General features: G+C 41.5%; 1 protein-coding gene across 11 annotated transcripts in view; it reads left to right on the top strand.

Annotated features, from left to right (window-relative positions):
- Window positions 1–24,441, top strand: part of FAM13A (family with sequence similarity 13 member A) — a 330,402-nt gene that overhangs the window by 284,045 nt on the left and 21,916 nt on the right. For all 11 annotated transcript variants that reach the window (XM_055587622.1, XM_055587621.1, XM_055587620.1 and 8 more), the window contains 8 exons: window positions 1,380–1,456; window positions 1,820–1,862; window positions 11,270–11,417; window positions 19,901–20,114; window positions 20,578–20,716; window positions 21,417–21,498; window positions 22,323–22,543; window positions 23,191–23,274. In XM_055587622.1, the coding sequence (XP_055443597.1) occupies window positions 1,380–1,456; window positions 1,820–1,862; window positions 11,270–11,417; window positions 19,901–20,114; window positions 20,578–20,716; window positions 21,417–21,498; window positions 22,323–22,543; window positions 23,191–23,274 (1,008 nt within the window). The remainder of the gene's footprint in view (window positions 1–1,379; window positions 1,457–1,819; window positions 1,863–11,269; window positions 11,418–19,900; window positions 20,115–20,577; window positions 20,717–21,416; window positions 21,499–22,322; window positions 22,544–23,190; window positions 23,275–24,441) is intronic.

Below are 24,441 nucleotides of genomic sequence, written 5' to 3'. Positions count from 1 at the left end.
CCATACCACCATAAATGGAAAATAATTTATCCATCTACCAAGCCCAAGATTAGTTATCTACTCTATATGCTTGTTTTGTGGAGATTTTTGTATATCTCAATTTCATAGGATCACTGTGAGCCTTAATCAGATGTATTTTGCAATGGGCTTTTCACAGCGGAAGATTATAAATGTGTAGATGAATGCATGTTACTTCAATGTGTTCTTTATTTTGACAACACAGAATACATGGATTGTACTTAATAGTCTTTTAATGCAGAAATGAATCTTTGAGTTCGATGAAATTCAGGTCCAAATCTCCAAGGCAGCTGTGCGTTTGAGTCCACCAAATGCACACGTGCTCTTGTTTGCATATTTGTAATCTTCCTGCATGGGGACGGCTTACTTTGTGCTCAGTCACCTGAGTTGTGTTTAGAAACTGTTGGCTGTTTTCACAGAGGCAGTCAAAAAATCTTACTAATATGCCTCCCAATAAGTGTTAAGCCCTCTCCGTCAGTCTGAAATACATGCTACTTGAAGTAAGTTTCCTGTTTATTTTTGTCCAGCTTGGCTAATATAAAGATTAACATTAAATATCACAGAAGAAAAAGCTCTTAAGTTAACTCCATGTCTTTGTGATGGCTATTTTGCAGTTTAGATACAAGCTGCATATCCCCTCAGATCATTTTGACAAGAAACACTGAAAAGATGTTAAACAGGCAATGAATGTGATATTGGCTTCTGATTACATTAGAAGTCAGATTCCTCAGGTCTAGTTCTAATGCTGCCCTAATATTCTGAGAGTCTGGGTTTTGCTCTATTTACCTATAAAATGTGGACAATACCTAAGAGGAACACTGTAGGCCATGATGACCATCTCTGTGCTGCTGTCAGATGTTTTTGTTAATGGACTGATGAAGTTCAATATACAGTTTTATACCAACAGTGTATAATAAAGTGTCATGCTGCTACTGCTAAGTCACTTCAGTCGTGTCCAACTCTGTGCAACCCCATAGACAGCAGCCCACCAGGCTCCACCGTCCCTGGGATTCTCCAGGCAAGAACACTGGAGTGGGTTGCCATTTCCTTCTCCAATGCATGAAAGTGAAAAGTGAAAGTGAAGCCGCTCAGTTGTGTCCGACTCTTAGCGACCCCATGGACTGCAGCCCACCAGGCTCCTCCATCCATGGGATTTTCCAGGCAGGAGTACTGGAGTGGGGTGCCATTGCCTTCTCCAAATAATGTGTCATAATTTTACCAATTTTAACAAAGTTGGGAATCTGAGGACTAGAATTAATATCTACTTATTATCTGATGTTTCTGTCTTAAAGAAAGAAGGGTCTGTTGTTATGTACTTCTTACCATTACTGCTGGACAACAAGTAGTTTGTTTTGTTACAGAACATGGAAAATCTCAATCCCACACCATCTCATGAGAGGACTGGATCTGACCATGTTGAACTGATATCCGATGGAAGGTAATTTTAAGAGTTTTCTCCTAACGCCATTTATAAGAATGTGAATAAACTTTTTTTTTCACTTAGTGCAGTGTGCTTTAAAAGAACTAAAAAGCATAAAATTAACAAACTCTATATTTACCAACCGCATTTTATAGCAAGGAAAATGCTTGAGGATGGGAAAATCTATGGTGCTATTAAAGACAGATAACCATATTCATGTTTTGTGTTGTTTCTAGGTTTTGATTTTTTGTTTTTTGTTTTTTTTAATTTCATAAGAATTTTATTTAGAGCTACTGAACTTCTAAAACAAGTAAAATTATAATTTCAATGAATGAGAAGCATTATTATAAAACAGAATGACAGTTTATGTTTTGTTTGTAGCAAAGAAAATGAAAAGGATGGCAGACAGAGCCAGCATCTTGAGGTGAGTAGCTACCAAGTAAAAGTCAGATTGTGACAGGACTGTCCCTACGTTCCTGAGAGTCCCTGGGAAGATTTATTGGCTTATCAATAAGAGGTGACGAGATAGTGACAGGACTACGGTTGATGAGAAAGGCAAACATTGAGACATAAAAATTCGTTGAGAAATCGTAAGAACTCTATTCTTTGGGTGTTTTGTTTTTTTTTTTAATTCTTTTATTTGACTTGTGAAGATAAACTTTAATATACCAGGGAGATTTCTCCTTAGATTTTTTTCCATAAAATAAGACAAAAGCCAAAGCTACTGGTTTGATTTTCCATGAATTCAAGCATTTTTTTAAGTGATTGAGACAGATAATAGTGAATCATAGTGGATTTGTCACAGAGATAATTTCATGAATTTTCAAATTAATGTAAAATCATTTCAAGGTATTAAATTCATTTCCTGAGTTTTGTATCTTGTTTTAAGTAAACGACAGAGAAAATAACGTCTAACTCCCTTCTATCGTCCGTATCTTAAAGTTTCGGTGACTTTCCTAGCTTCCTTGTTGTCCTCTGGTGACATAGCCTTCCTGACCCAAGTATTTGATTTCCTTTGTCCCAATGCTGGCTTCCATTCAGTGTGCTGAGCTTCATTTTTCATTCATACTTGTGTATATAACTCACTACTTCCAAATGCTTCCAACTGCACCTTCAGTCTTATGATCAGCTTTCTTTTTGGCAAGAATTAAAGCTTTCTTCAACCTGTTCTTGGATTCTGACTCTTGATATGTTAATTATGCATAGAACCCCCCCCCCCCAACCACTGATTCCTAATCATTTTTGGGCAGTAACCTCACTCACTGATGGGTTGTTCAGTAATATATATATTGAGTCCTACTATGTGCAGGTAATGTGCCAGGAGCTGGGATTTAATAACAGCTGCAGTTCCTACCTCCATAAAGTTTTCCAATCTAGAAAGTTAAGAATTCGAAAGCTATGGACCCCCTTCTTAGAAAAACACACACTTATGTTGAATTTGGTATAAAATTGCTGGAAATGAATGGCCACCTGACACGACCACCCCCCAATTCTCTAGATTCCTCATATTTCCTCTTTGTCATCTGTCACGGGCACTTCTTCGTTAGCCCAGCCAGACAACAGGAGGGGAGGCTTCTCCCTGACTCCATGGCTTCTGAGCTACTGCTTTCAACTTTTATTTCCAACTCCTTTATGCTTCCTTCCTCGGGACCCAGGCAAAAAGCAGACCTTCTTTCTCATCTCTAGTCACAGTTTTTCAGAGCACAGTGTCCCCATGATACTGTTTTAGTTTCCTTCTGTCTCATCCTTTTTCTGCTCCCTTCCTCTTCTCACAACGAGCACCTACTCATCATGCCATTGAACATTACTTTAAAGAAAATGGCTTTGCCAGCCTCCTGGAGAGGTATTCTCAGTTCTCCCCTTTTCTGCCTCTTATCTTTAGGAGATAAAAGGATAGAGAACAGCCTTTGGGATGAACTATGTAACATTAACTCATACATTCCAAGTGGCACCCAAACAAATGGGTGCTGAACTCCGTTTGTCTTGGTGTTTTTGTGGACAGCTCTCACGGCAGATGCATCACAGGGAAAGAATCTCAAACCTTTCTTCCACGGGCCAGGAACTATTCTTATATGTGTTGCCCATGTGCATTTACCAATCAGCACCTAGCCCACCGCTGGCACTTCTGAAGCACTCACTATTAATAATCATTGTCATCACGGTCGTTTCAGCGAGGAGATAAAATTAGGCAGTGAGTTAAAATCCAGACTAAGCTCTCCGTGTCATCCTTCTTTCACAACCGCACCAACGGAGGGAAAAAAGGCATCACTCCACAAGATGAGGATTCTGTTTCTACTCATGACCGCATGTGTTTCCTTCACTGATAGAAAGATACTTTATGATTGATGAAGGACTGTGAAAGATCTGACTTCCATTTTTAAACCTCTTTCCCATGCTTACAGTCTATTATAATTTCCTACATTTTAATATATGTAGCACTTTCTTAAACTTATGCAACTCAAATTGTCTGATTTTCTAATACTGCACTAATTCCTAGATTGCAGAAATGAAAAGTGAGTCTAGAGGTTGGTTACCCCTCCTAGAATTCTGTTTAGCTGGTATTTTTTTTTTTTTTTCAATTTCCTATAACATCAGATTTACATGCCCACTATGAATGGATATGGTAACGTTCCCAGTTTCATTTCCTTTGTTCATTTCAATCCTTTGTTGCATGTCTCGTTAATTTCTTTTACCTATACACCTGCTGCTGCTGCTGCTGCTAAGTCGCTTCAGTTGTGTCCAACTCTGTGCGACCCCATAGACGGCAGCCCACCAGGCTCCGCCATCCCTGGGATTCTCCAGGCAAGAACACTGGAGTGGGTTGCCATTTCCTTCTCCAGTGCATGAAAGTGAAAAGTGAAAGTGAAGTCACTCAGTCGTGACCCCATGGACTGCAGCCTGCCAGGCTCCTCTGTCCATGGGATTTTCCAGGCAAGAGTACTGAAGTGGGGTGCCATTGCCTTCTCCGACCTATACACCTAATCTTACCCAAAAGGAGAGTCTGCTGAGGTCTCAGATGGTCAGTGATGAGAATTATCCTTTTCTATTTCATCTGCATTTCTTAAAGTAGTTTGTATTAAAATTCATTTAGTGACACATTGGCAATGGGGGAAAAAAATGTTAGAGTCACTTCAGAGTGCCAACAATTTAATTATGATTTCTTCAGCTAAGTTTTGGAAAGGTTGATGTTTTTATAAAATAGGATGATACGTGCTGGACGAAATAGGGTGACACGTGCAAGAGCTGAAGCCCCCTGTTCCCTGAGCTTGTGGAGTTCAAAGACTTTGTTCTGTTGTTTGTTTTTAAACTCATTTGACAAGTGGAAGTATCCAGGAGAGAGGTCGTCCTTAAAAATAGCAATTTCTAGATTCTGAAAGATAACCCTGAAAGAACAGGTTTTCAGAGTTCTGTGGAGTGTTTGCTTTATGTTTCAGCTTGATTCCTTCTGACAAGCTGTTTTCTATTGTTGAAGTATTTCATGTTCCGTATAAAATCCAGAACAGTAAAATGATAACCTTATATTTAATTCTTTTGTCAGAAAAGCAAAACATGTAAAAGTTTTTAATTATGTGGTAGAATATGCCATTATCTGGGAGAGGTCATTATAGTCAGAAGTTGAAGGTTAGTAAAGTGTTAAATTCCTTCAAGATATTTTTACATTCTTTATGCTTTCTAAGCCTACTGCTTAGAAGGGCTTAGAAGCATACCTTTGATAACAAACAGGACATTCATAATAAACAAAAGACTATTTCCCTTTTTCTTATCCTGCTTCAAAAAAAAAAAAAAGGAAGAGAGAAGGAGAAAAGATAAGACTTTCTAATCAAGCATGAGAATTAATATTAGTTATCACAGGAGCTTAAGTGAAGGCTTGTATTTGCATTGAGAAGGTTTGAGATAAATTCTGAAATATCCCCATCAACAAGTATTTATGAAATGGATGACCGTTATTTCAGCCTCACTGTATTTCATGGAAGCTTTAGGATTTTGGAGAAGGGAATGGCAACCCACTCCAGTGTTCTTGCCTGGAAAATTCCATGGACAGAGGAGCCTGACGGGCTACAGTCCATGGGGTTGCAGAGTCAGACATGACTTAATGACTGAGCACAAGTACTGGTTTTGAAACTAGAACCAGAAAGATTTGAAAAGCTCTGTTTGTTTAGATTCACTTCCAATTCCATCCAGTCTTGAAAGGCTACTGAAGCTTGGTAATTCACATGAATCTGGGGAATTTGTTACGTTTATTTTCCTTTCTTGTCAGGCCAAACGGTAAATGTTTACACTTCATGTGGCTCCTCTGTTAACCTCTGTGGCTCCTTCCTGTGCACGCTGCCTTGTGGAGGCGCTGATACTGTCCTGCCCGTCTCTGGTGAGCTGCCCTGCCACTTCCTATCCAAATCCCGGGCAGGTAGGGAGAAGGGGTGGAACAGACATTCACCATTTGAGGCCAGGAAAGGAGCGGAGGGCGGCAGAAGATGAGATGGTTAGATAGCATCACCGACTCAACGGACATGAATCTGAGCAAACTCCGGGAGATAGTGAAGGACAGGGAAGCCTGGCATGCTGCAAGCCATGGGGTTTCAAAGAGTCAAACGTGGTTGAGAGACTGAAGAACAAGAAGGGGCAGAATGAGTGAAGTCTGGCCAGGCCCAGCCAGCCAGGGACAAGTCTTAAGAGGAGTCAGGTGGATAGACTGGTAGTTAATGGCTCCTTGACCTGACCATAGAATGTAAACTGTGGCCCCAGGCTAGGTGAGCTCTCTTGTTTGCTCCCTAGCATCCTGTGCTTTTCTTCTATAACATGCATGTGACTTGGCACTTATATGATCAGTGAATCCCTTCCACTCTGAATCCCCTGTCTCATTAATCCTTGTAATTCCAGTGCCTAGCACGTAGTATGTGTTCAATAAACACTTCCAAATGAATGAATGGGAAAGGGAGGTAGTGTATAAGTGGAATTAGCATTTCTTCTACAGTTATGACAAGCTAGCTCTTTTTACACTACATATTTTTCACTTTATCTTCCCAACTGTTTGAAGTTATGGTCCTGTATTAGACAAAAAGAATCTCAAAGTTTACTCATTGAAGATCTTGCTGCTGGTCACCTGTGTTTGAACTCAGATCTCTAACTCTAAAACCCATATCTGCCATGCCATGTTGTCCCTCCTAAGAGCCAGTCACTCAGTTTATGTCGTCACATAAATATTTAGCATGTTTTCCTACGGTGCCACGTTTTTGACAGGGTTTTGTATGTGACAGCACAAGGATCTCTGAGCTGAAAATTATGAAATGAAAGCATTTACCTGGATTTAACTGAAGGTACAATGTGTGTAAACAACGACAGTTGAAACCAAAAGATATTTTTGGTATTTAAGACTGTCCTTGACATTTGCACATTAATGATCTAATAGGAGAAACATACAGTCACGTAGGCAGGCCCGATGCTCCATGATAAGACTACTAGAGGGTGGGAAGCCTGGCAAGGTGCCTCATCAGACTAGGCTGACAGATATTTGAAGTAAGAGGAGTTTTTGGCTCATGTGTTGCTACTAAGCAGTATCCTTACTCCATGTACATGCATACCTGGGTCCACGCTATCAGCCCCCTCTGCAAACACCAGCAAGGTGACCATGTCCGCAGAAATTGGGAATCAGGACTTCAGATACACAGCAGACAAGAGAAGGAGCACCCTGGGGGCCGGTCAGAGCCCAGCAGCACGGGGCCGTGAATGTGCTGGTGAGCGAGCCCTGCCAAGTGCATCCACGGCCGTGTGAGCTCATGTGGATTTATGAAGGACACATCTCTCCCTTGCTGTGCAGAAGATCAGCCAGGGAGTCTGGAAATCCGTGTATATCAAGCTCGTGTATGTATAGGTCTTCAGTGCGAGTGACGCCCTGTTATTTATGGCACAGCGCACGTTCTTGACTCCAAGCACAGGGACCTCTTTGCTGTTCCTAAACATACACAACATGGCCATGCCTCGGGGCATTTGCACTTGCTTTCCTTCTTCCGGGAATACTCTTCCCTCAAAGAGTGTCTCCTTTGTGTCTCTGCTCACATGCCACCTTATTGGAAGGGCCTTCCCTGGCTACCCAATATGAGATAGCAGGCCATGGCCCCTCCCTTCAGCATCCTCCTTACCCTGCTCTATTTTTCTATATAGTCTGTGTCACTCCTTGACTTCTTTTTCTTTATTAACTGTCCCCTTCTGTAAGATTCATTAGGACAGAGATTCATTTGGGCCACTGAAGTTTCTCCAATGTCTAAAAAACTGTCTAGCACGTCATAAGCCCTCAAAATTATTTCTTAGATAATGACTAAATAAATTTTTCTTTGTATCTCTAGCACCTGATGTATAATAGACAGCCCTATTACATGTATATAACATGTAATATATACTATTATAATTGAATGGTGGGAGTTTAGTCGCTAAGTCGTGTCTAGCTCTTACAACCCCATGGACTGTAGCCCACCAGGCTCCTCTGTCCATGGGATTGTAATTGAATAAACTAGTAAGGTTTAGACCTGATTCTCTTTGTTAGAATAATAGAGTCCTGTCAAGGCCGTCCATTCCAGTGTCCTACCTAGGGTGGTGCTCCCTCTCCCACATCCCTAGCTCCCAGACTTTGTGTGAACACCGTGAAGGGCAGCTCACCAATTCACGAGGTAGTCCACTGTTGCCTTGCACCAAAATCAAGTTTCCAGAGCTCCACAGAGCACAGTTGAGTCTGTTCCGCTAAATGTCAGCTCCTAAGTGCAGGGAGCTTGCACGTCACACAGATCCTGGGACAGAATGGGTGCACCAAACCGTGTTGTTGAAGGAGTGAATAAACCCAGACATTTTAGAGAAAACAAAAACTTAGGAAAAATTTTCTAACTAATTAATTTCTAGTTAATTTTTTTTACTTTGAAATTGGTGCAAATTCACATGTGGCAGTCATTAAAAGGTACACGTTTTAAGTCAGCTTGTGTGTCTGCGGAATTTGGGGATTTCCCACGTGTCATGTCAAGCACCGCAGACTCTCAAGCACTCTGAGGGGACACGGGGAGCAATGCCAGCAGCTGGTGTGAGCAGAGGGCACAGGTTGCCTGTGAGCCCAGCTCTAGGCCTGCAGGTGTTCCCAGCAGCATGCATTCCCATGCCTAAGATATCAGCCTGGAAAACACACATTTCTCTGTTGCTAGTCTTTTTGTTTTGTTAAGTATTAGTTTGTTTCACTGTGTGGCTTGTGGGATCTAGTTCCGTGACCAGAGATCAAACCCAGGCCCCCTACAATGCAAGTGTGGCGTCTTAGCCACTGGGCCACCAAGGAAGTCCCCTAGTCTGTTTTTTAAAATCCTTCAATGGCTTTCCATTATCTACCACAGGATAAAATCCAAACTTAGCCCAGCGTGCAAGGCCTCTGTCAGCCCAGCCTCTGCTGATCCAGCATGCGTGTCATCTGTGCTGAAGGCTGGCACCTGAGCCTCATCTCTCCTGTACTCGGCATCCCCTGCTCCTGCCCAGCTCTATGCCCACAGCCTCTCCTCCTCCTCCCCTCTATATGGGGTGCCCTCCTCCCCGACCCCTCTGACCCCCACAGCCCAAACCACCTTTACTGTTGTTGATCAATGACAGGAACACGAGTTCCCCTTTTCTCTAATATTTTTTCTGAATGCATCCAAGACTCTGCCCTGCCCTCTGCTGTAGCACATTTCTCCTTAAATTGCAGTTGTATAAGCCTCCTCTAACTCCTCTCTCGAGCGTTTTGAGAGGTAGCAATATTTTACTCATCTTCCTATGGTGCCTAATAATAGTAAGAGGGATCACTTCTATTTGTGTGTCTCTGCCCCAGGCACCATGCTTAGAGGCCTCTCAGATCTTCAGATGAACCATGCAAGACAGGTGTTGTTAATGCTGTTTTATAGTTGAGGAAGTGGAGGCTCAGAGAGGTGAAACAGCTCAGCCAGGGCACCGAGCTACTCAGTTGCTTTTCAATCCCAAGTCTGCCTGGGAGGAAAACCCCCATCCGCTCCACCGCCTCACAGGGTCAGCGCTTCACAGATGTTCCTGGTGAAGAAAGTGCCATACTTGCACCATGGAATCACATTTTTTTATATTCTTCCCTTTTATCTGTCTCTAAGTATAACAGGTATTAGAGCTCTTTGTTGAGGAAATGTTTATTTGCTATATGGGGTTCTGACACACACACAAATGGTTGGTGAATAACTGACGCTGTAACTTTTAAAAAGCTGAGCGCCAGATTGGGTCCTTCAACACTGGTCTCATTAGGATTCAGCTCAGGGAACAAATTATTTTTGTGGCATAAATACTTAATCTGTGTGTGTTTCCCTCCCCCCTACCCCCCCCCCCCCGTATAATAGACAAGCAGAATTTTTAAAGTGTCTTAAAGCCCCAGATTTACTTGGCATTTCCATCTGACTTTCACGAACTGATTGGTGATACTTCATTTTATCCCAAATGTGAAGAAAATGCTTCATTTCATGGAAATACAGTAGTAAAAGCCCTGACTATTCCCCTGGTGATATCAAAGTAGGTTGAATAGCTATTAAAAGGAGCTGGAAGTCTTAGTAGTGCTTTATTTTAAGCATAAGAACATTTCTCATACATTAACAGAATCATTTATGATTTCCAGATGTTTGGGTTTTTTTTTTAATGATGATATATTTGCTCAAATAAATTTCCAGTTATTCTCAAAGAAAATCTTTTGTACAAATCTGTGCTCCTGGAGAAATGTCTTTGTGAGGCAGCACTTTTGTTTATAATTTTGTGACAGGGGGAGTATGACAATGGTTGGGTTTACTGGATGCCAAAAGAACAAGGTAAAAAAAGACTACATTGCAGTGCATTTTAAAAAATACAAAATCGCTTAGTTAAGATAGCCTTGTGTTGAGGGGGAGTTTTCCCATTCCTCCGATGTCCCCGCCTGGTGCAGGTGCCACCAGTAAATAAAACCAAGGGTAGCTGAGTATTTAATATTCAGAGTAGATGAATAGTAGGAAAAGAAGTGACAGTTGCATATTTGTAAGATATAAATTATGCTTTGCCGACTTGCCAGCTCTTGGCTTTTACTTTCAAAAATAAAAAAAGTCATGCTCCCTGTGTAATTTTGGCTCATTTCCAGAGTCCGTATTCCTTACTGCTAGCTGGTAGCTAGCAAACCACCCCCTCCACCACCACCACCCGTGCTGTTTGAATTTGCGCAACAATGCTTGAATACCCAGAGCTCCTCCATAAATAGTCTGTTCTCCCCACACTGTGGCGAAAACAGTCACAGGAAATCTGGGAATGTGCAGCTAGCCCCGCTTAATTGCTCTAAGCCTCCAGGGCCAGCAGGAGAGCACGCGTGTGCACAGCCTCTGCTCCTGGCCCTGCAGGACTATTTACCTAAGGGGCAGAGAAGGCTGCGTGAGAGAGACACCATGTTGCTGCTACAGCCTTAGCAACAGCGGTAGCTGAGTTTTGGGTTGTTATTTACAGTCTGGAGAGCCATACTCCTTTAAGGAAACACAAACTCCTTTTCCCTCCTTCCTGGCCCCAGTCAGTTATCATCCAGTCTGTCAGCTGCCAGCAGTTATCAGGAAGAACAGCCCTCGGAAATGATCTTGTCTTTCTCCCAGAAGAAAAGTTAAAGGCACGCAGATGGCAGTTGCTTTTTGCACGCAAGTGACCAGCTAACATCCGGGGGGCATCAGGCTATGATTTTGGTTTTAGTGCCGGGGACACCAGCAGCTGTGGCTTGGGAGGTTTTGTTCAGCAGGAGTGGAATTGCTGCAGACGTTTTTGGGTCTTGGTGAGCAGTAGAGATTTGAGGACCTTGTGCTATTGTTGCAGAACCCCACAATGAAGATCCAGGAGCATCCCAGCCTGCCTGACAGCAAGCTGCAGAGGACTCCGGATGCTAATGACCAGCAGGAGAGCTTTGTGTCCGAAGTGCCTGAGCTGGACCTGACTGCACTGTGTGACCAGAAGAGCTGGGAAGGTAAGATCATCAGATATTTGGATGATTTAATACTAGAGAACCACATGTAAATTAGCAGAAAGGAGAAGCATGTTGGGTGCGTGGGTGAGAGCAAGAGCTGTGCATGCAGAAGTAGCCACATTTCTAAATGACCGAAAATCCTTCCCCTGACATAGGAATGTGTCACGTTCTGTGTTGCCAAGAGTGATTGCGATCTAAGAAGGAAAAATGTGCTCGCCCTTTATTCTAGTATCACCTTGCAGCCCCTTTTTTTTTCTTTCTGACTTACCAGGAGTGCTGAGATGTGAGTGCATTTTCCCTCTAGGAGTACCAAGCTGAGTAACACAGAACTGGTGTGCATTTTGGATTCGCTGTCAGTGTTACTAACCTTCCCCCTGCTACGTGCCAACCCTCTACCTTCCTCATTAAATCTCCTCCCCATTTTTCAAGAAGAATACTTTGATTTGCTTTGCTTCTACGTCTGTTTTTATGGATAAATTTTTAAAATCCAGGTTAGCAAACATAAAGAATCTGCTTATCAAAGAGAACACTGAATAAAAGTGCTTCGTATTGAAAGCCTGTAATGTAGTTCTTGAGACTGGTTTTCCTAGAGATCTTTGACAGAAATGTTAGACATTTATCTCTGCAGAAGAAGAGGATATCCTCATCTTGTCAAACCTGTATTTCAGAGAGGGTCTGCAGTAGTTCCTCAAGCTGCTGTTCTTCCATGATCCATATGTCTGCATCCAGACACGTATCAGAGTGTCTCCATAATAAGTGCCCATCTGCCTCTAGACGGTCTGTGTGTCTGAAGGTAGAGAGAGGGGGAAATTGTGCTTCTGAGTTCAGAGCCGTGGCCTGAGTTAACACAATGACTTAACGAATCACAACTATTAAAATAAAAAGTCAGTCTTTTTCAGAAGCACCTAAGTTTGCTTGTCTTCTGCCCCCACCTCTTTTTTTCTTAACCAAAAAGTATTCATTATGTTAATGATCTTAAGATGATCTAAGAAGACCACAAGGTGAAAAATAGTAGCATCATGATACTTCTCGAATCCAGGGCTTCAGTGAAATGAAATCAAAATGTTTTTTATTCTGATTTTCCCTCTTTGCAATCTAAGAAACACATTCCTTTTTTTTTTTTTTTTTTTCATGTAATTAGGTGGTGAATCTGAGATTTTTGTCAGATCTTCCCAGCTATCCACTGGGGGGAAAATTCAAGGTTTTTTGTTTTAAGTGATACATTATAGGGTAGTATTTATTGTTCTTTTCTGTACTTTGAAATAATCAGGTGTGCTTTTAATTCATACATTAAAAACAGCCTGCCCCACCAAGGTCCCAGGGTAGCCACTGTTGCACAAATAAAAGAAAAAAAAAAAAGCAGTAGCCAAAACAAAAGCTCTGTTTGGGCTTCAAGAATATGGTCTCCTTATATTATTAACATACAGCTCTAGATTAAAAGCTCTAGGATTTTTTGGTCAGAATTCAAATTGGCCACATTATCTTGATGATTTATTCAGGAAAGGGGCTAGTAGAGTCTCCTCCTATTGAAGCGGACTCAGGTGTTGGATTTTTTTTTAATCATAAATTCATAGTCCCTTCCAACATACTTAAAGAAGCTAAATATAAAGCAGAAGAAATCTCTCCAGACTGGTTGAAAGCTAACTTATAATTAGAACTATTTCATTTCTTTATATTAAGAACTTTCTGCCAGATAATAATATGAGGGAAATAACATTTTGTATTGGGAAACTGGGTGAAATTTTTAAAGCTTATGCCAAGAAAAATAATACATTTTATTAGGATTGTGTTACCCATATAATTTATAAAATGACTTATTTTAACTTTTCCTTTTTGCCAGTTACTACATTTGTCATTGAACTTACATACCTCAAAAATCTACATGGTTTCATTTCAAGGTTGTTTTGATTGTTTGGTTAGTGCTTTCAGTATATTTATTTTTATTTATTTATTTTAAGTGTCCAAGTTACATTTTAGCAGTAATACAGCTGTAAGTATAGTCCAAATAAAGGAATATTTTGCATGAAGGATAGTTAAGCTGAAAGCAATCATTTAAGCCACTGAAATATCACCTTTTTCTATAGGTTTAGTGAAAAACAAAATGGCCACTCCCCTGTAAGGAATAAACTTTGTACTGATTTAAACTGTACAACCAGTGCAACAAAATATATAGTTACTGAAACCATATGAACCAGTATCCATCTATAAGTCTCCATCAGTAGTCTCCAGACCCCCATGTAGTGTAACCAACACTCTCTGATTTGTTTGCTTGCTCTCCTTCCCCATGCCATGGCTCATACTCGCTCATACATGTAGAGTAATAGAATATCAGGTGAGAGAGTCCTTAATGAGCAACCTCCAGGCACTGGCCACTACAGTGTAAGCTCTCACATGAAAATGATGTTCTGTGGCTTCTGAAGCATATGGTATTGGGAAAATAAAAAGAAAAATGAAGCTGTTAATGAGTTCCATAGACTGCTCAGAGTGGAACCCTCTCAAAGTGAATGGAGGATCAGAGTCCAGTCCCACTCATTGACAGATAAATAATACACACTTGATCTTTTTTCCTTTATGAGTGGAACCCTCTCAAAGTGAATGGAGGATCAGAGTCCAGTCCCACTCATTGACAGATAAATAATACACGCTTGGTCTTTTTTCCTTTATGTGTAGCTGTGTATTAGGGCATATTATTTGATCTGTCCACGTGAAAGCATCATTATCATCACTATTACTAGAGTTTGCACTCTCCAAAATTAAATGAACACCCAAATCAAATGAACTGTCTTAGTTATTTAAAACCCTTGAAAGTTACATAATTAAAATGTCCATAATCAGCCAACTCATGTTGATTTAGGACACCCTTGTGGAAGTACTGAGATGTAAAAACTCAGCTACTCTATTAGATTTGTCCTGGTGAAATCAAGTTTTATAGAACATTTTTTAAAGGGTATAAAGCACTTCAGATATCTTATTCATCACTTAACTGCTTATCTTATCAAAAATAACTGTGGGCAGGAAATTCTGTTTAAAAAATATTAGAGAAGCAAGGAATCTTAAAGATCTTACAGCTGAACCCTCACATTATACAGCTAAGAAAGTTGAGGCTAAAAGAGGCAAAGTGATGATTAAAGATCACAAAGTCTCCTGACTTCCACCTAAATGCCTCTTTTAAGCAATGCTAGTTCAGTATCATAGCAGGCAGTGGACTATGATAGTTAAGAGGCATACACATGGAGAGTTCAAATTCTGGCTCTACCACTTAACTAGCTTTGTGGTCAAGTTAGTCAGCAGGTCTCAATAGGAGACATAGTACATAATAACAAATAGTAGGGGCTTCCTGGGTGGCTCCATGGTAAAGAATCTGGCTGCCAATCCAGGAGTTGCAAGAGATGTGGATTCAATCCCTGAATCGGGAAGATCCCCTGGAGGAGGAAATGGCAACCCACTCCAGTATTCTTACTAGAATAATCCCAAGGACAGAGGAGCCTGGTGGGCTACAGTCCATAGGGTTGCAGAGAGTCAGGCAGGACTGAGACAGCTGAGCACAGCGCGGCACCGCTGTAGTGGTACCTATTTAGTACATTTGTTGCAGGGATTATATGAGCTAACATACACAGAGTGCTCAGCACAACCATGTGTTAGTTTGGACTGATGAAGCTGGCTAATAAGGTTCTGCTAGTTTGTGGTGAGACTGTTGGAACAATTTAACAGAACAGTGGTTGTTCTCAGGTTACATTTTGGAATCCTAAGGAAAATGTTATGAAAGGATTTTCCCAGTAAAGACCGCCCACCAGTGGGGTTTCCATGTCCCTGTATCTGGGATGTAAGTGTACCTCCAGCGCTACTGGGTAGCCTCCTCGGAAGACTGGATGACATCACACCAAGTAGGAATGACTCTGAGTAACACATACGCAGTTAGAAATGAGACATGGAAAACATCAGCTCCCTTAATTCTGTGCAGATTTCTTAGAGAAAAATCATCTCAGTAGCTCGTTTTCTTTTGTGTATTAAATGGATCCAGCCAGCTAATGCAGAGAGGAGCTGCGACCCGGTGATCGCATTAGCATCAGTCAGAGCTGCGTTCTCTCCTCCCGCAGTGAATCTCCTTTATTTCCATGTGTGCTGTAGTGGCTGAACTGGAGCTCCCCAGGGACCTATTCTTATTTGTTACTTAGGTAGCAAGCATACAGCTTTTTTCTCTGTTATTTCTGACCTGCTGGGATGTCAGCTAACCTGGGCAGATTAATTTTTAATAGACGTGCCGTACTTATGTCCAGAGTTCTTTTCGATCAGACACATGGCTAAAATCAAAACCACCATATCCAGGGAATTCTGGTCCAGAGAGGGAAACACTTTTTTGTTTTACGGAGTCCTTTAAGATGAAAATCTAATTTGAAGCCTCAAATCTTTTCTCTTGTCCCTTTGAATAATTATCTTGCAATATCCTCGTCTGTTTCATTGCTCTAGAATTATGGTTAAAATGTAAATTATTCCTCAAGCCCACAATTGGGAATTGTCAGTGAACATATCCTCAAATTGGCTTTCTATGCAGGTGGGTAATGCATAGGACATACTATCAATGGACTGTGTTGTTCTTCTCAGTTCAGTCTTGTTATTCTATTTGAGCACCAACTATCAAAACATGAGATAAAAAAAAAAAAAAACATGAGATAGCCTTGTATTCTTAGAATATTTCAAAACAGGAACAGTTGGTCTTACTGAATCTTTCATTATATTGAACTATGTATAATTATGTAACTCTTTTGAATAGGAGCCCTAAGTTGTAAGACTGTATAGAATTAAAGGAAAGGGAAAAGAGAGAGAGAAATCATATAAGCATTTCCAGATGCATAGGTGAAAACTTCCCTTCTGTTCTACCTGCGCTTAATGATGAAATATTTATTTTTACTTTGTTACCGCTGAAATTCTTAATGCTATTATATTTCTCTTTTTTAAAGTAACGAATCTCTTAGAGATTATCATACTAAGAGAAACATCAGAGAAAGACAAACCATTTATATGTGGACTCTGAAAAAATGATGCAAAAGAACTTGTTTATAAAATAGAAATAGACTCACAAACAGAAAACAAACTTATGTTATCAAAAGGAAAAGGGAGTAGGGAGGAATAAATTAGTAGGAGTTTGGTATTAACAGATACAAACTACTATATATAAAATAGACAAACAACCAGGATCTACTGTATAGCACAGGAAATTGTATTCAATATCTTGTAATAACCTATAATGGAAAAAGAAAAAGTATTACATATATATATGTATAAAACTAAGTTACCTTGCTATATACCTGAAATTAACACAACATTCTAAATCAGCTATGCTTCCATTAAAAAAGAAACAGAATCATACAGTAAAAATTAAAAAATGAATTCAAGAGACAGAGCTAGAATTTCTTCAGCTGTGTACTTCATATATACCACTGGTGACACCAGGAACACGGCACATCTGGTCTTCTTATCAGTGAAGTGATGGATCAAGAATGGAGGCCCAGAAGACTAACAAAAAGGCAATCTGACGGATGGCCCCATGTTAGTCACAAAGCATCAAACAAGCACCGTTCAGTTCCGTGATTAGTATTTTGTAGTTAACTCAGGATCACAGTTTACTTTTTACCGGAGACACACTTGGTTAATGGTCACAAACACGTACTGTGTTTTGCAGAAATGGTACATAGAGACCACCTAGTTCAAAACTCAAAGATTAGTTGTACTATATTTTAAAAGCTATTCTGCTAGATTCAGACAGATTAACGTACTTCAGGACCTAAAATAACACCTTTCAAACTAAGGTATGATGCACAGAAATGTCAAACTAGCCAGCACAGCAGCATGCCAGCATCAACATCAGACTTTGTTTTCCCTGTGCCCCTTGTCCCTGTCAACCATCAAAGCCTTCCCCTGGGTGTTATGCTCCTTCACCACTGCCTTCGGCTTGACTGTTCAAGCCATCTTAACCCTTTCCCTGTCCTGGCTCCATTGATTTTAGTCCTTATAGAAAATTACTGCTGTCCTATGAAATAGACGTCATCTGGTCGGTTTAATAATTCCATTTTCTGTAACTGCACATTACATTCTTATTATTTTTCTAGGGATTACTTTCCACTCACCCTCTGCTTCCCTCATCTCCCCTCACTTCTCAGTTACTTTCACTTTTTCTTGTCGACAGTTCCAAGCTGCTCATATCTAAGCCCTGCCACTTAGGAGGAGCCAGCCAACCGCATCAGTACAGATGATGAAACAACTCCTGTTTGTCTCCTGCTGTAGCCAAGTCTATTCTCTGCCACTCTTTGAGACTCAGTAGGCAGGACTTTACATGCTTTGATTGTTTAAAGTATTTATATTGTCATCTGTGTTATAAGATGACTTGGTTGTCTTTAAATTTTGAGAACCTGTGGACCTCATTCCACATGAGGTTAATTTTTTTATTAATAAAATTAAAATTTATTAATTTTTATTAATTTTTATTAATGTGCCTCCTTAATTTTTATTACTTATTATTTATTAATAAAATTTTTATTAATTTTTATTAATGTCTTACTACACTGTGGGATCTTAACATTTTTAAGATAGTCATCCTTGTTCCTGAAGCGCCTGGCACGTTCTAAATTGAAGTAGTGTCCAGGAGGGCAGGAGTCTTGAGTTTCTAGATCCAACTCTTATCACTGATTAGGTATTTGCTCTTGAATTCCTTGGGTTTCAGTTTCCCTATCTGTAACTGTTGAATCAAAGCAGTAGTTCTCAAACCTGACTGAATTATACTCACTTGAGAAGCTTTTTAAAGACTCTGTGTTTGTGTCTCACATATCTGGATCCTCACCTACACATTCTATTTGGGTGGTGTGAGACCTGTATGTTAGAAAAGAAAAAAGTGAAAGTCATTCAGTCATGTCCAACCCTTTGTGACCCCATGGACTATACAGTCCATGGAATTCTCCAGGCCAGAATACTGGCGTGGGTAGCTTTTCTCTTCTCCAGGGGAATCTTCCAACCCAGGGATCGAGCCCAGGTCTCCCGCATTGCAGGCAGATTCTTTACCACCTGAGCCATCAGGGAAGTATGTTAGGAGTTATTTATATTTTCCTCCATGACCCTGATGTGCAGCCACAGTTGAAAAGTCACTGGATTCTTTGTTGTATGAAATTTCAACCAGCTTTAATGTTCTATGATTACAGTATGATTTTTTAAATTAAAATACTAAGTAAGCCCTTGTTTAAGATGATTTTGTGGATTTTAGAACTACTTCAATAGCAGAAGGGACAATTGTTCCATGATTCAAACTGAGGGAATCCCAGAATTTAAGATCATGGCCAAATTCCAGCCTTGTGTAAATTACAATATCCACAAGGGTATTTAAGACATAACCTTGTTTTATAAATGAAGGAAGTATTACAAATGAAATACCATACATCATCTGAGATCTATCCTTAAAGTATGTTAGATAGGATTTGTTTAATGAGGAAAAGAACACAAGGTAGGTCTTGCAGTAAAAATAAATGCCGCCCTATTCCCTCACAAAGTGAAAAATCAGGATTTTGTGCCCTTTTTTTCCTTCAAGATTGTCTAAAATAACTCATACTGATCTGTTCTTTTTTATTTTTGTGCATATTTCTTACTTTAACTACAGTCTGATGTTGTCCAGTCAGTCATGTCTGTCTCTTTACGACCTCGTGAACTGCAGCACCCCCGGCTTCCCTGTCCTTCACTGTCTCTCGGAGTTGGCTTAAACTCATGTCCACTGAATTGATGATGCCATCCAACTTAAGTAGCCTCTAAAAGTTCCAAATACAGACCATACATTGTAGACATGCTAAATCCCAACATGCTAAAGCAAAAGCACACAAAACAGCTTATTGAGTGACCTCAGCAGAGGTGCAGCCTGAATCAATGGACTCTCCCAAGGTGAATGCGATTCCTTAACCCGATTCCCTGGTTGTATCAGTGAAGGATGTCCAGCCATGATGCTAAACCCCTTGCTCACAGACACATAGGCGTTTCTGTTCCATAACGCCCTCAGGCGGAGAAGTGCTCCTCAGTGATCTGCCAGGAAAGTTGGAAGCTCATTTTAGTGGCTTTTCCTCAGGGCAGCCCTAGCACATGGACTTTTGAAGGCAAGTGAAGGTGGAGATAAGAGAGTAGAGGATGGCTCAGATAGATTCGCTGATTCAGGTCAGGGCATAGCGTCTTGAGTCAGAACCTTCGATCTAAAATGTGAAACTGAGAACTCCCTGGTGGTCCAGTGGTTAGGACTCCCTGCTTCCACTGCAGGGAACACAGGTTCAATCCCTTCAGGGAACTAAGAACCTGATTGCTATGTGGTGCAGCCAAACAAATGAGCTAATAAATAAGTAAAATGTGAGACCCTCCAGTGCCTCCTCAATTCAGTGCCTCCTAATGCATTCAGAAAACTTGGGAAACAGGTGTGCTTTAAAGAACAATTTTGCCTTCTTGCCCCTCTTCTTTTCCAGAGCCTATCCCTGCCTTCTCCTCGTGGCAACAGGAGAATGTGGACGCTGACGAAGCGCGCCTCTCCCCGCAGGCGGGGCGCCTGATTCGGCAGCTCCTGGAGGAGGACAGCGACCCCATGCTGTCCCCCCGCTTCTACGCTTATGGGCAGAGCCGGCAGTACCTGGACGACACGGAAGTGCCTCCTTCTCCCCCCAATTCCCACCCTTTCATGAGGTGTGTTTCTTTGTGTTGCTGAGGCACAGACGTTCCATCTGTGTAACTTTAAAAGGGAGAGGAATGTTACCCATGGCTAGTCATGTTTTTAGCTAGGTTGTAAGTATATCTCCATCCGAGTGCACAGGCTCTGTTATTTTACCCGTGACCTGTGACCCGACTACAGCATCACCGACCGAATTTCCGTTAGTGCCCCCTTTCCAAAGCTCTCTCCAAGTTAGCTGTGAAGTCCACTGTGCACATTTCAGTCCTAGCTCTGCCCGGTGCAAAGGTGAGCTGGAGAAGATTGGACGTGTTTAAAAGGCAGGACATACGGAGCTCAAGGTCACAAATGTAATCGCAGTCAGTCCTCTTTTATTTGAGAGGATAAGCACCCCTCCATGCCACACCCCTTCCCCCCAGCCCCTCCCAGCAGGCAGTGACCCCTTCTGGGAAGCTGACCTCCACACGGTGCCCCTCACAGGCGCCGCAGCTCCTCTCTGGGCTCCTACGAAGATGAGCAAGAGGACCTGACTCCTGCCCAGCTCACTCGAAGGATTCAGAGCCTTAAGAAGAAGATCCGGAAGTTTGAAGACAGATTTGAAGAAGAGCGGAAGTACAGAGTGAGTGCTCACTGGCTTGTTTCTGGACCCTCCCCCGACGCGATGTGTCAGAGAAGTGGGGACGGTGCAGGGAGCTTTGTGGGGGATCACCAAAGGCAGTAAACGCTGGGCAGTAAACCCCGATAAACTCCAGTATGGTGTGTCAGCGTTTTCCTTGCACAGTGTATCCTTACAAATGAATTGAAGGCTTTCCGATTTCAGTGATCGGAAATGGGGAAAATCATTAAGTGAAGTATTTTGTTTGGCTAAAACTTAATTCAGAATTATCTTCTAAAATTTAACTGGTACTGACCTTATTCTTCTCTCAGCTCTATCCTTAGTATTTCCTATAAGAATAACAAAAAGACATTTTTCACACTGGTTGTTGTGTAAAATATCATATACCCCACTGCTTTCTATCTTGTTAGGCTGACAGGGTGAACCCTGCAGATAATGAAAAAGAGGTCATAGACTCATGGAAGTCCGTGACCCTAACAAGCCAGCGTTTTGTCTCTGAGGAATTCTTTGAAAGCATCAAAAATAACCAGATATAAAGAAGGATAATGGAATTCCACCTGTGAAGTTTCTCTGATTAATCACAGTTCATTTATTATTCCATTGGAACTCAGCTTTTCCTTGCTGTTTAAAACAAAGTGATCATCAAACTTTTCTGTCTCCTGCCCCAATTCCAAAACATTTACTCTACGTTTCCTTTTCGCAGCCTTCCCACAGTGACAAAGCAGCCAATCCAGAGGTTCTGAAATGGACAAACGACCTTGCCAAATTCCGGAAACAACTTAAAGGTAGGGAAAGCTCTAGACCTATGTCAAGGTCTTCAGAGAACAAGTCAAGCACAGAAGCTGTGATCTTACCGCGCACTGAGAGCCACTTACCACTCAAACGTTCCAGGAAAGACAGGTTCCTTGAAGCTGACTCCCAGGACCCTTGGCATTCACGGCACACTTTCTGTGTATCTTCCCATGACCTCCATCACAGGGAAACCCAGATCAAAGATGCTGAAAATTCTGCAGGGTTTTTTTTCCCCCCCCTAAATAACTAATCTAAGAATGATGGTTTCAATTCAACACTTTTTAAGAACCTATTTAATCCAAGGTGTGGATTATGAAATAGCTTATGAAAAGAATTTGGTCCCTGTCCCTCCCAGAGCTTGCTGTCTTGTAGGACACAGAATCATATAAACAAAGGAATAGAATACAAAGTGAAACTAATTCCAAAGTGAGATATATACATCATATGGAAAAGGTTGGCCAACATTTGGGTTCTAGACCTGCAAATACCTGTAAATGCTACGGGATTCGGTGTGGGAAGACATCGGCCTTGTTCTGAGAACAGCCCACAGGCTGGTGCGGCTAAAGCATGGATGTTAAAGAACTAAAACTTTCTCAGGAATTAGGGTTAGGAAACCATGCCAGATAATACAGGAAAACATTATCATTTTCTTAAGTTTAAGAAATAATAACCCAGGGATTTCAGCTAATAATATAATTAGATGCTTTCTGGGGGGAAAAGAAGATAGGACTAAGCACTTGTTAACAGCAAGAAAAACAATCTGGGTTCAGCAGACGTCAATTCCCATACATCTCCACCCCCAAATCTTTTCTCATAGAGTCCAAACTGAAGATATCAGAGGAGGACCTACCCCCCAGGATGCGGCAGCGAAGCAACACACTCCCCAAGAGTTTCGGCTCCCAACTTGAAAAAGAAGATGAGAAAAAGCAAGAGCTGGTGGAAAAAGCCATAAAGCCTAGCGTGGAGGCCACTCTGGAATCCATCCAGAGGAAGCTCCAGGAGAAGCGGGCAGAGACCAGCCGTCCGGAAGACATTAAGGTGTGATTCTGTGATGAGCCCGAGAAACTGCTAATCCCAAACCATTCCAGTCACTGTGGTAGGATGGCAGGGCATGCCCCAGGGTCCCAGTGGGGAGGGTGATGAGTAACACCTTTTTATATCTCCCTCACTCTCCCCTTCCACACATTGAGACTCCAAAGAAGCAGATGAAACCAGCTCAGAGTGCTTTTTAACTATAGGTCCTTTGGTTTGGACTGCAAATGGAGAGCAGGAAATCCTGTTGTACAGGTTGCAGGATGGAGTTGTTTCAGTTAAGAGACAGTTTGGTGACTCTCTGAGGTAGGAGGATTAGAGACAAGCCTTTGGGAATGTGTATCCTGTAACTGTATTCATCACTGGAGCCATTAGGCTAAGCCCCGTGTACCTCGCAGCCTTGCTGACCTCAGTCCAGCATGCCTTTGCCACCATGTGGGAGAAAGGAGTACTCATAGGTGATTCTGCTGTGCTGTGTTCCTAGCTGCACATCAGGAACAGCTAATTCCTAGCTTTGGATGAAGCTAGGGAGAGCTGTTGGGTAAACATTCTTTTTAACCTTACTTCGGAAAACTTGTTTAACTAAATAAAGCAGTTACAATGTTCACAAATGTTTTCCCCGCTCTCATTTCTCTGTCCTTGTGTTTATACAGGATATGACCAAAGACCAGATTGCTAATGAGAAAGTGGCCCTGCAGAAAGCTCTGTTATATTATGAAAGCATTCATGGACGGCCGGTATGTGAATGCACTGAATTTTCTTTTTTTTTTTTTTAAGTTATTTTTTTATTGGCGTATAATTGCTTCACAATGTTGTTTTAGCGTACAACATGGATCAGCTATCTGTACACTTGTATCCCCTGTCTCTTGAGCCTTCGTTCCACCTGCCCCCTCTTCACCCCCGTCTAGGTCGTCACAGAACATCAGGCTGAGCTCCCTGTGTTGTACAGCAGCTCCCCACTAGCCATCTGTTTTACACACGGTAGTTTATACATGTCAGTGCTGTTCTCTCCGTTCATCTCACCTTCTCCTTCCCCAGTTGGGTCCACAAGTTCATTCTCTACGTCTGCATCTCTGTTCCTGCCCTGCAAATAGATTCATCAGTACTGAATTTTCTGACTGGGGTAAATTACCAGGCTTTGAAGTGGATCTTCTGTGTTCAGTATTTTGCAGTTGAGGTGTCCAGATACTTAGCTTACTATATATTTTCACCAGAACTAAGTTTTTTGAAGCCTAAACCTTTGATAAGAGTTCCACTATCTAATAAGTGCTAAATTTAATTAAATTCCAAAGAAATATCAGTTTGCAAGTAAAATGTAGTCTCTAGTGTCCTGCTTCGAGTAGAAGATAGTGGAGGGGGGTATGAGTTGCTACACAGAAGCCGAGAGTGAAGAAACATGTCTGCCCCGTAAGCTGTCATCACCAGCTCTAAGCATTCTTAGCCATAAAAGGAAGGTGCTAAGCTCGAGTGATCTGCCCTAAAATTCAGTTTCTCTTCAGTGCAGTTTACAACCCGTGTTTGCTGAGACGTTTCAGCCGCCATGCAGAACTAAAACCGAGAGGAATCTAAAATGTGGCTTTAGAAACGTTTGAGGCAATTTGTTATTCAGCAAGCACATTTATCCCCTGGATGCTGTTAGTCCTTGGGGAGACAGTAGTTCAACAGGCCTCCACTCTATTCCTAAGGGAGCTTGTAATCTGATCTCCTTGTCAGTGACTCTTAGTAACCTTCTGTTAAGAATGTTGTCAAGAACCCAACAACACAAGTTCTTAAAAGCAGGTGTAAAGAAGCAGGAAGTTTATATTCACAGATGGACTTTTATATCACCAAAATACATAGATCTCTTTTCCAGTCTCAGTCACAGGTATGCAATGGAGAGAGTCTTTGCATCACAAATATGCTCT

Source organism: Bubalus kerabau, chromosome 7, assembly GCF_029407905.1.
Source record: "Bubalus kerabau isolate K-KA32 ecotype Philippines breed swamp buffalo chromosome 7, PCC_UOA_SB_1v2, whole genome shotgun sequence".
In the NCBI taxonomy this organism is placed as follows: Eukaryota; Metazoa; Chordata; class Mammalia; order Artiodactyla; family Bovidae; genus Bubalus; species Bubalus kerabau.
This window is presented reverse-complemented; position numbering and strand designations above follow the sequence as displayed.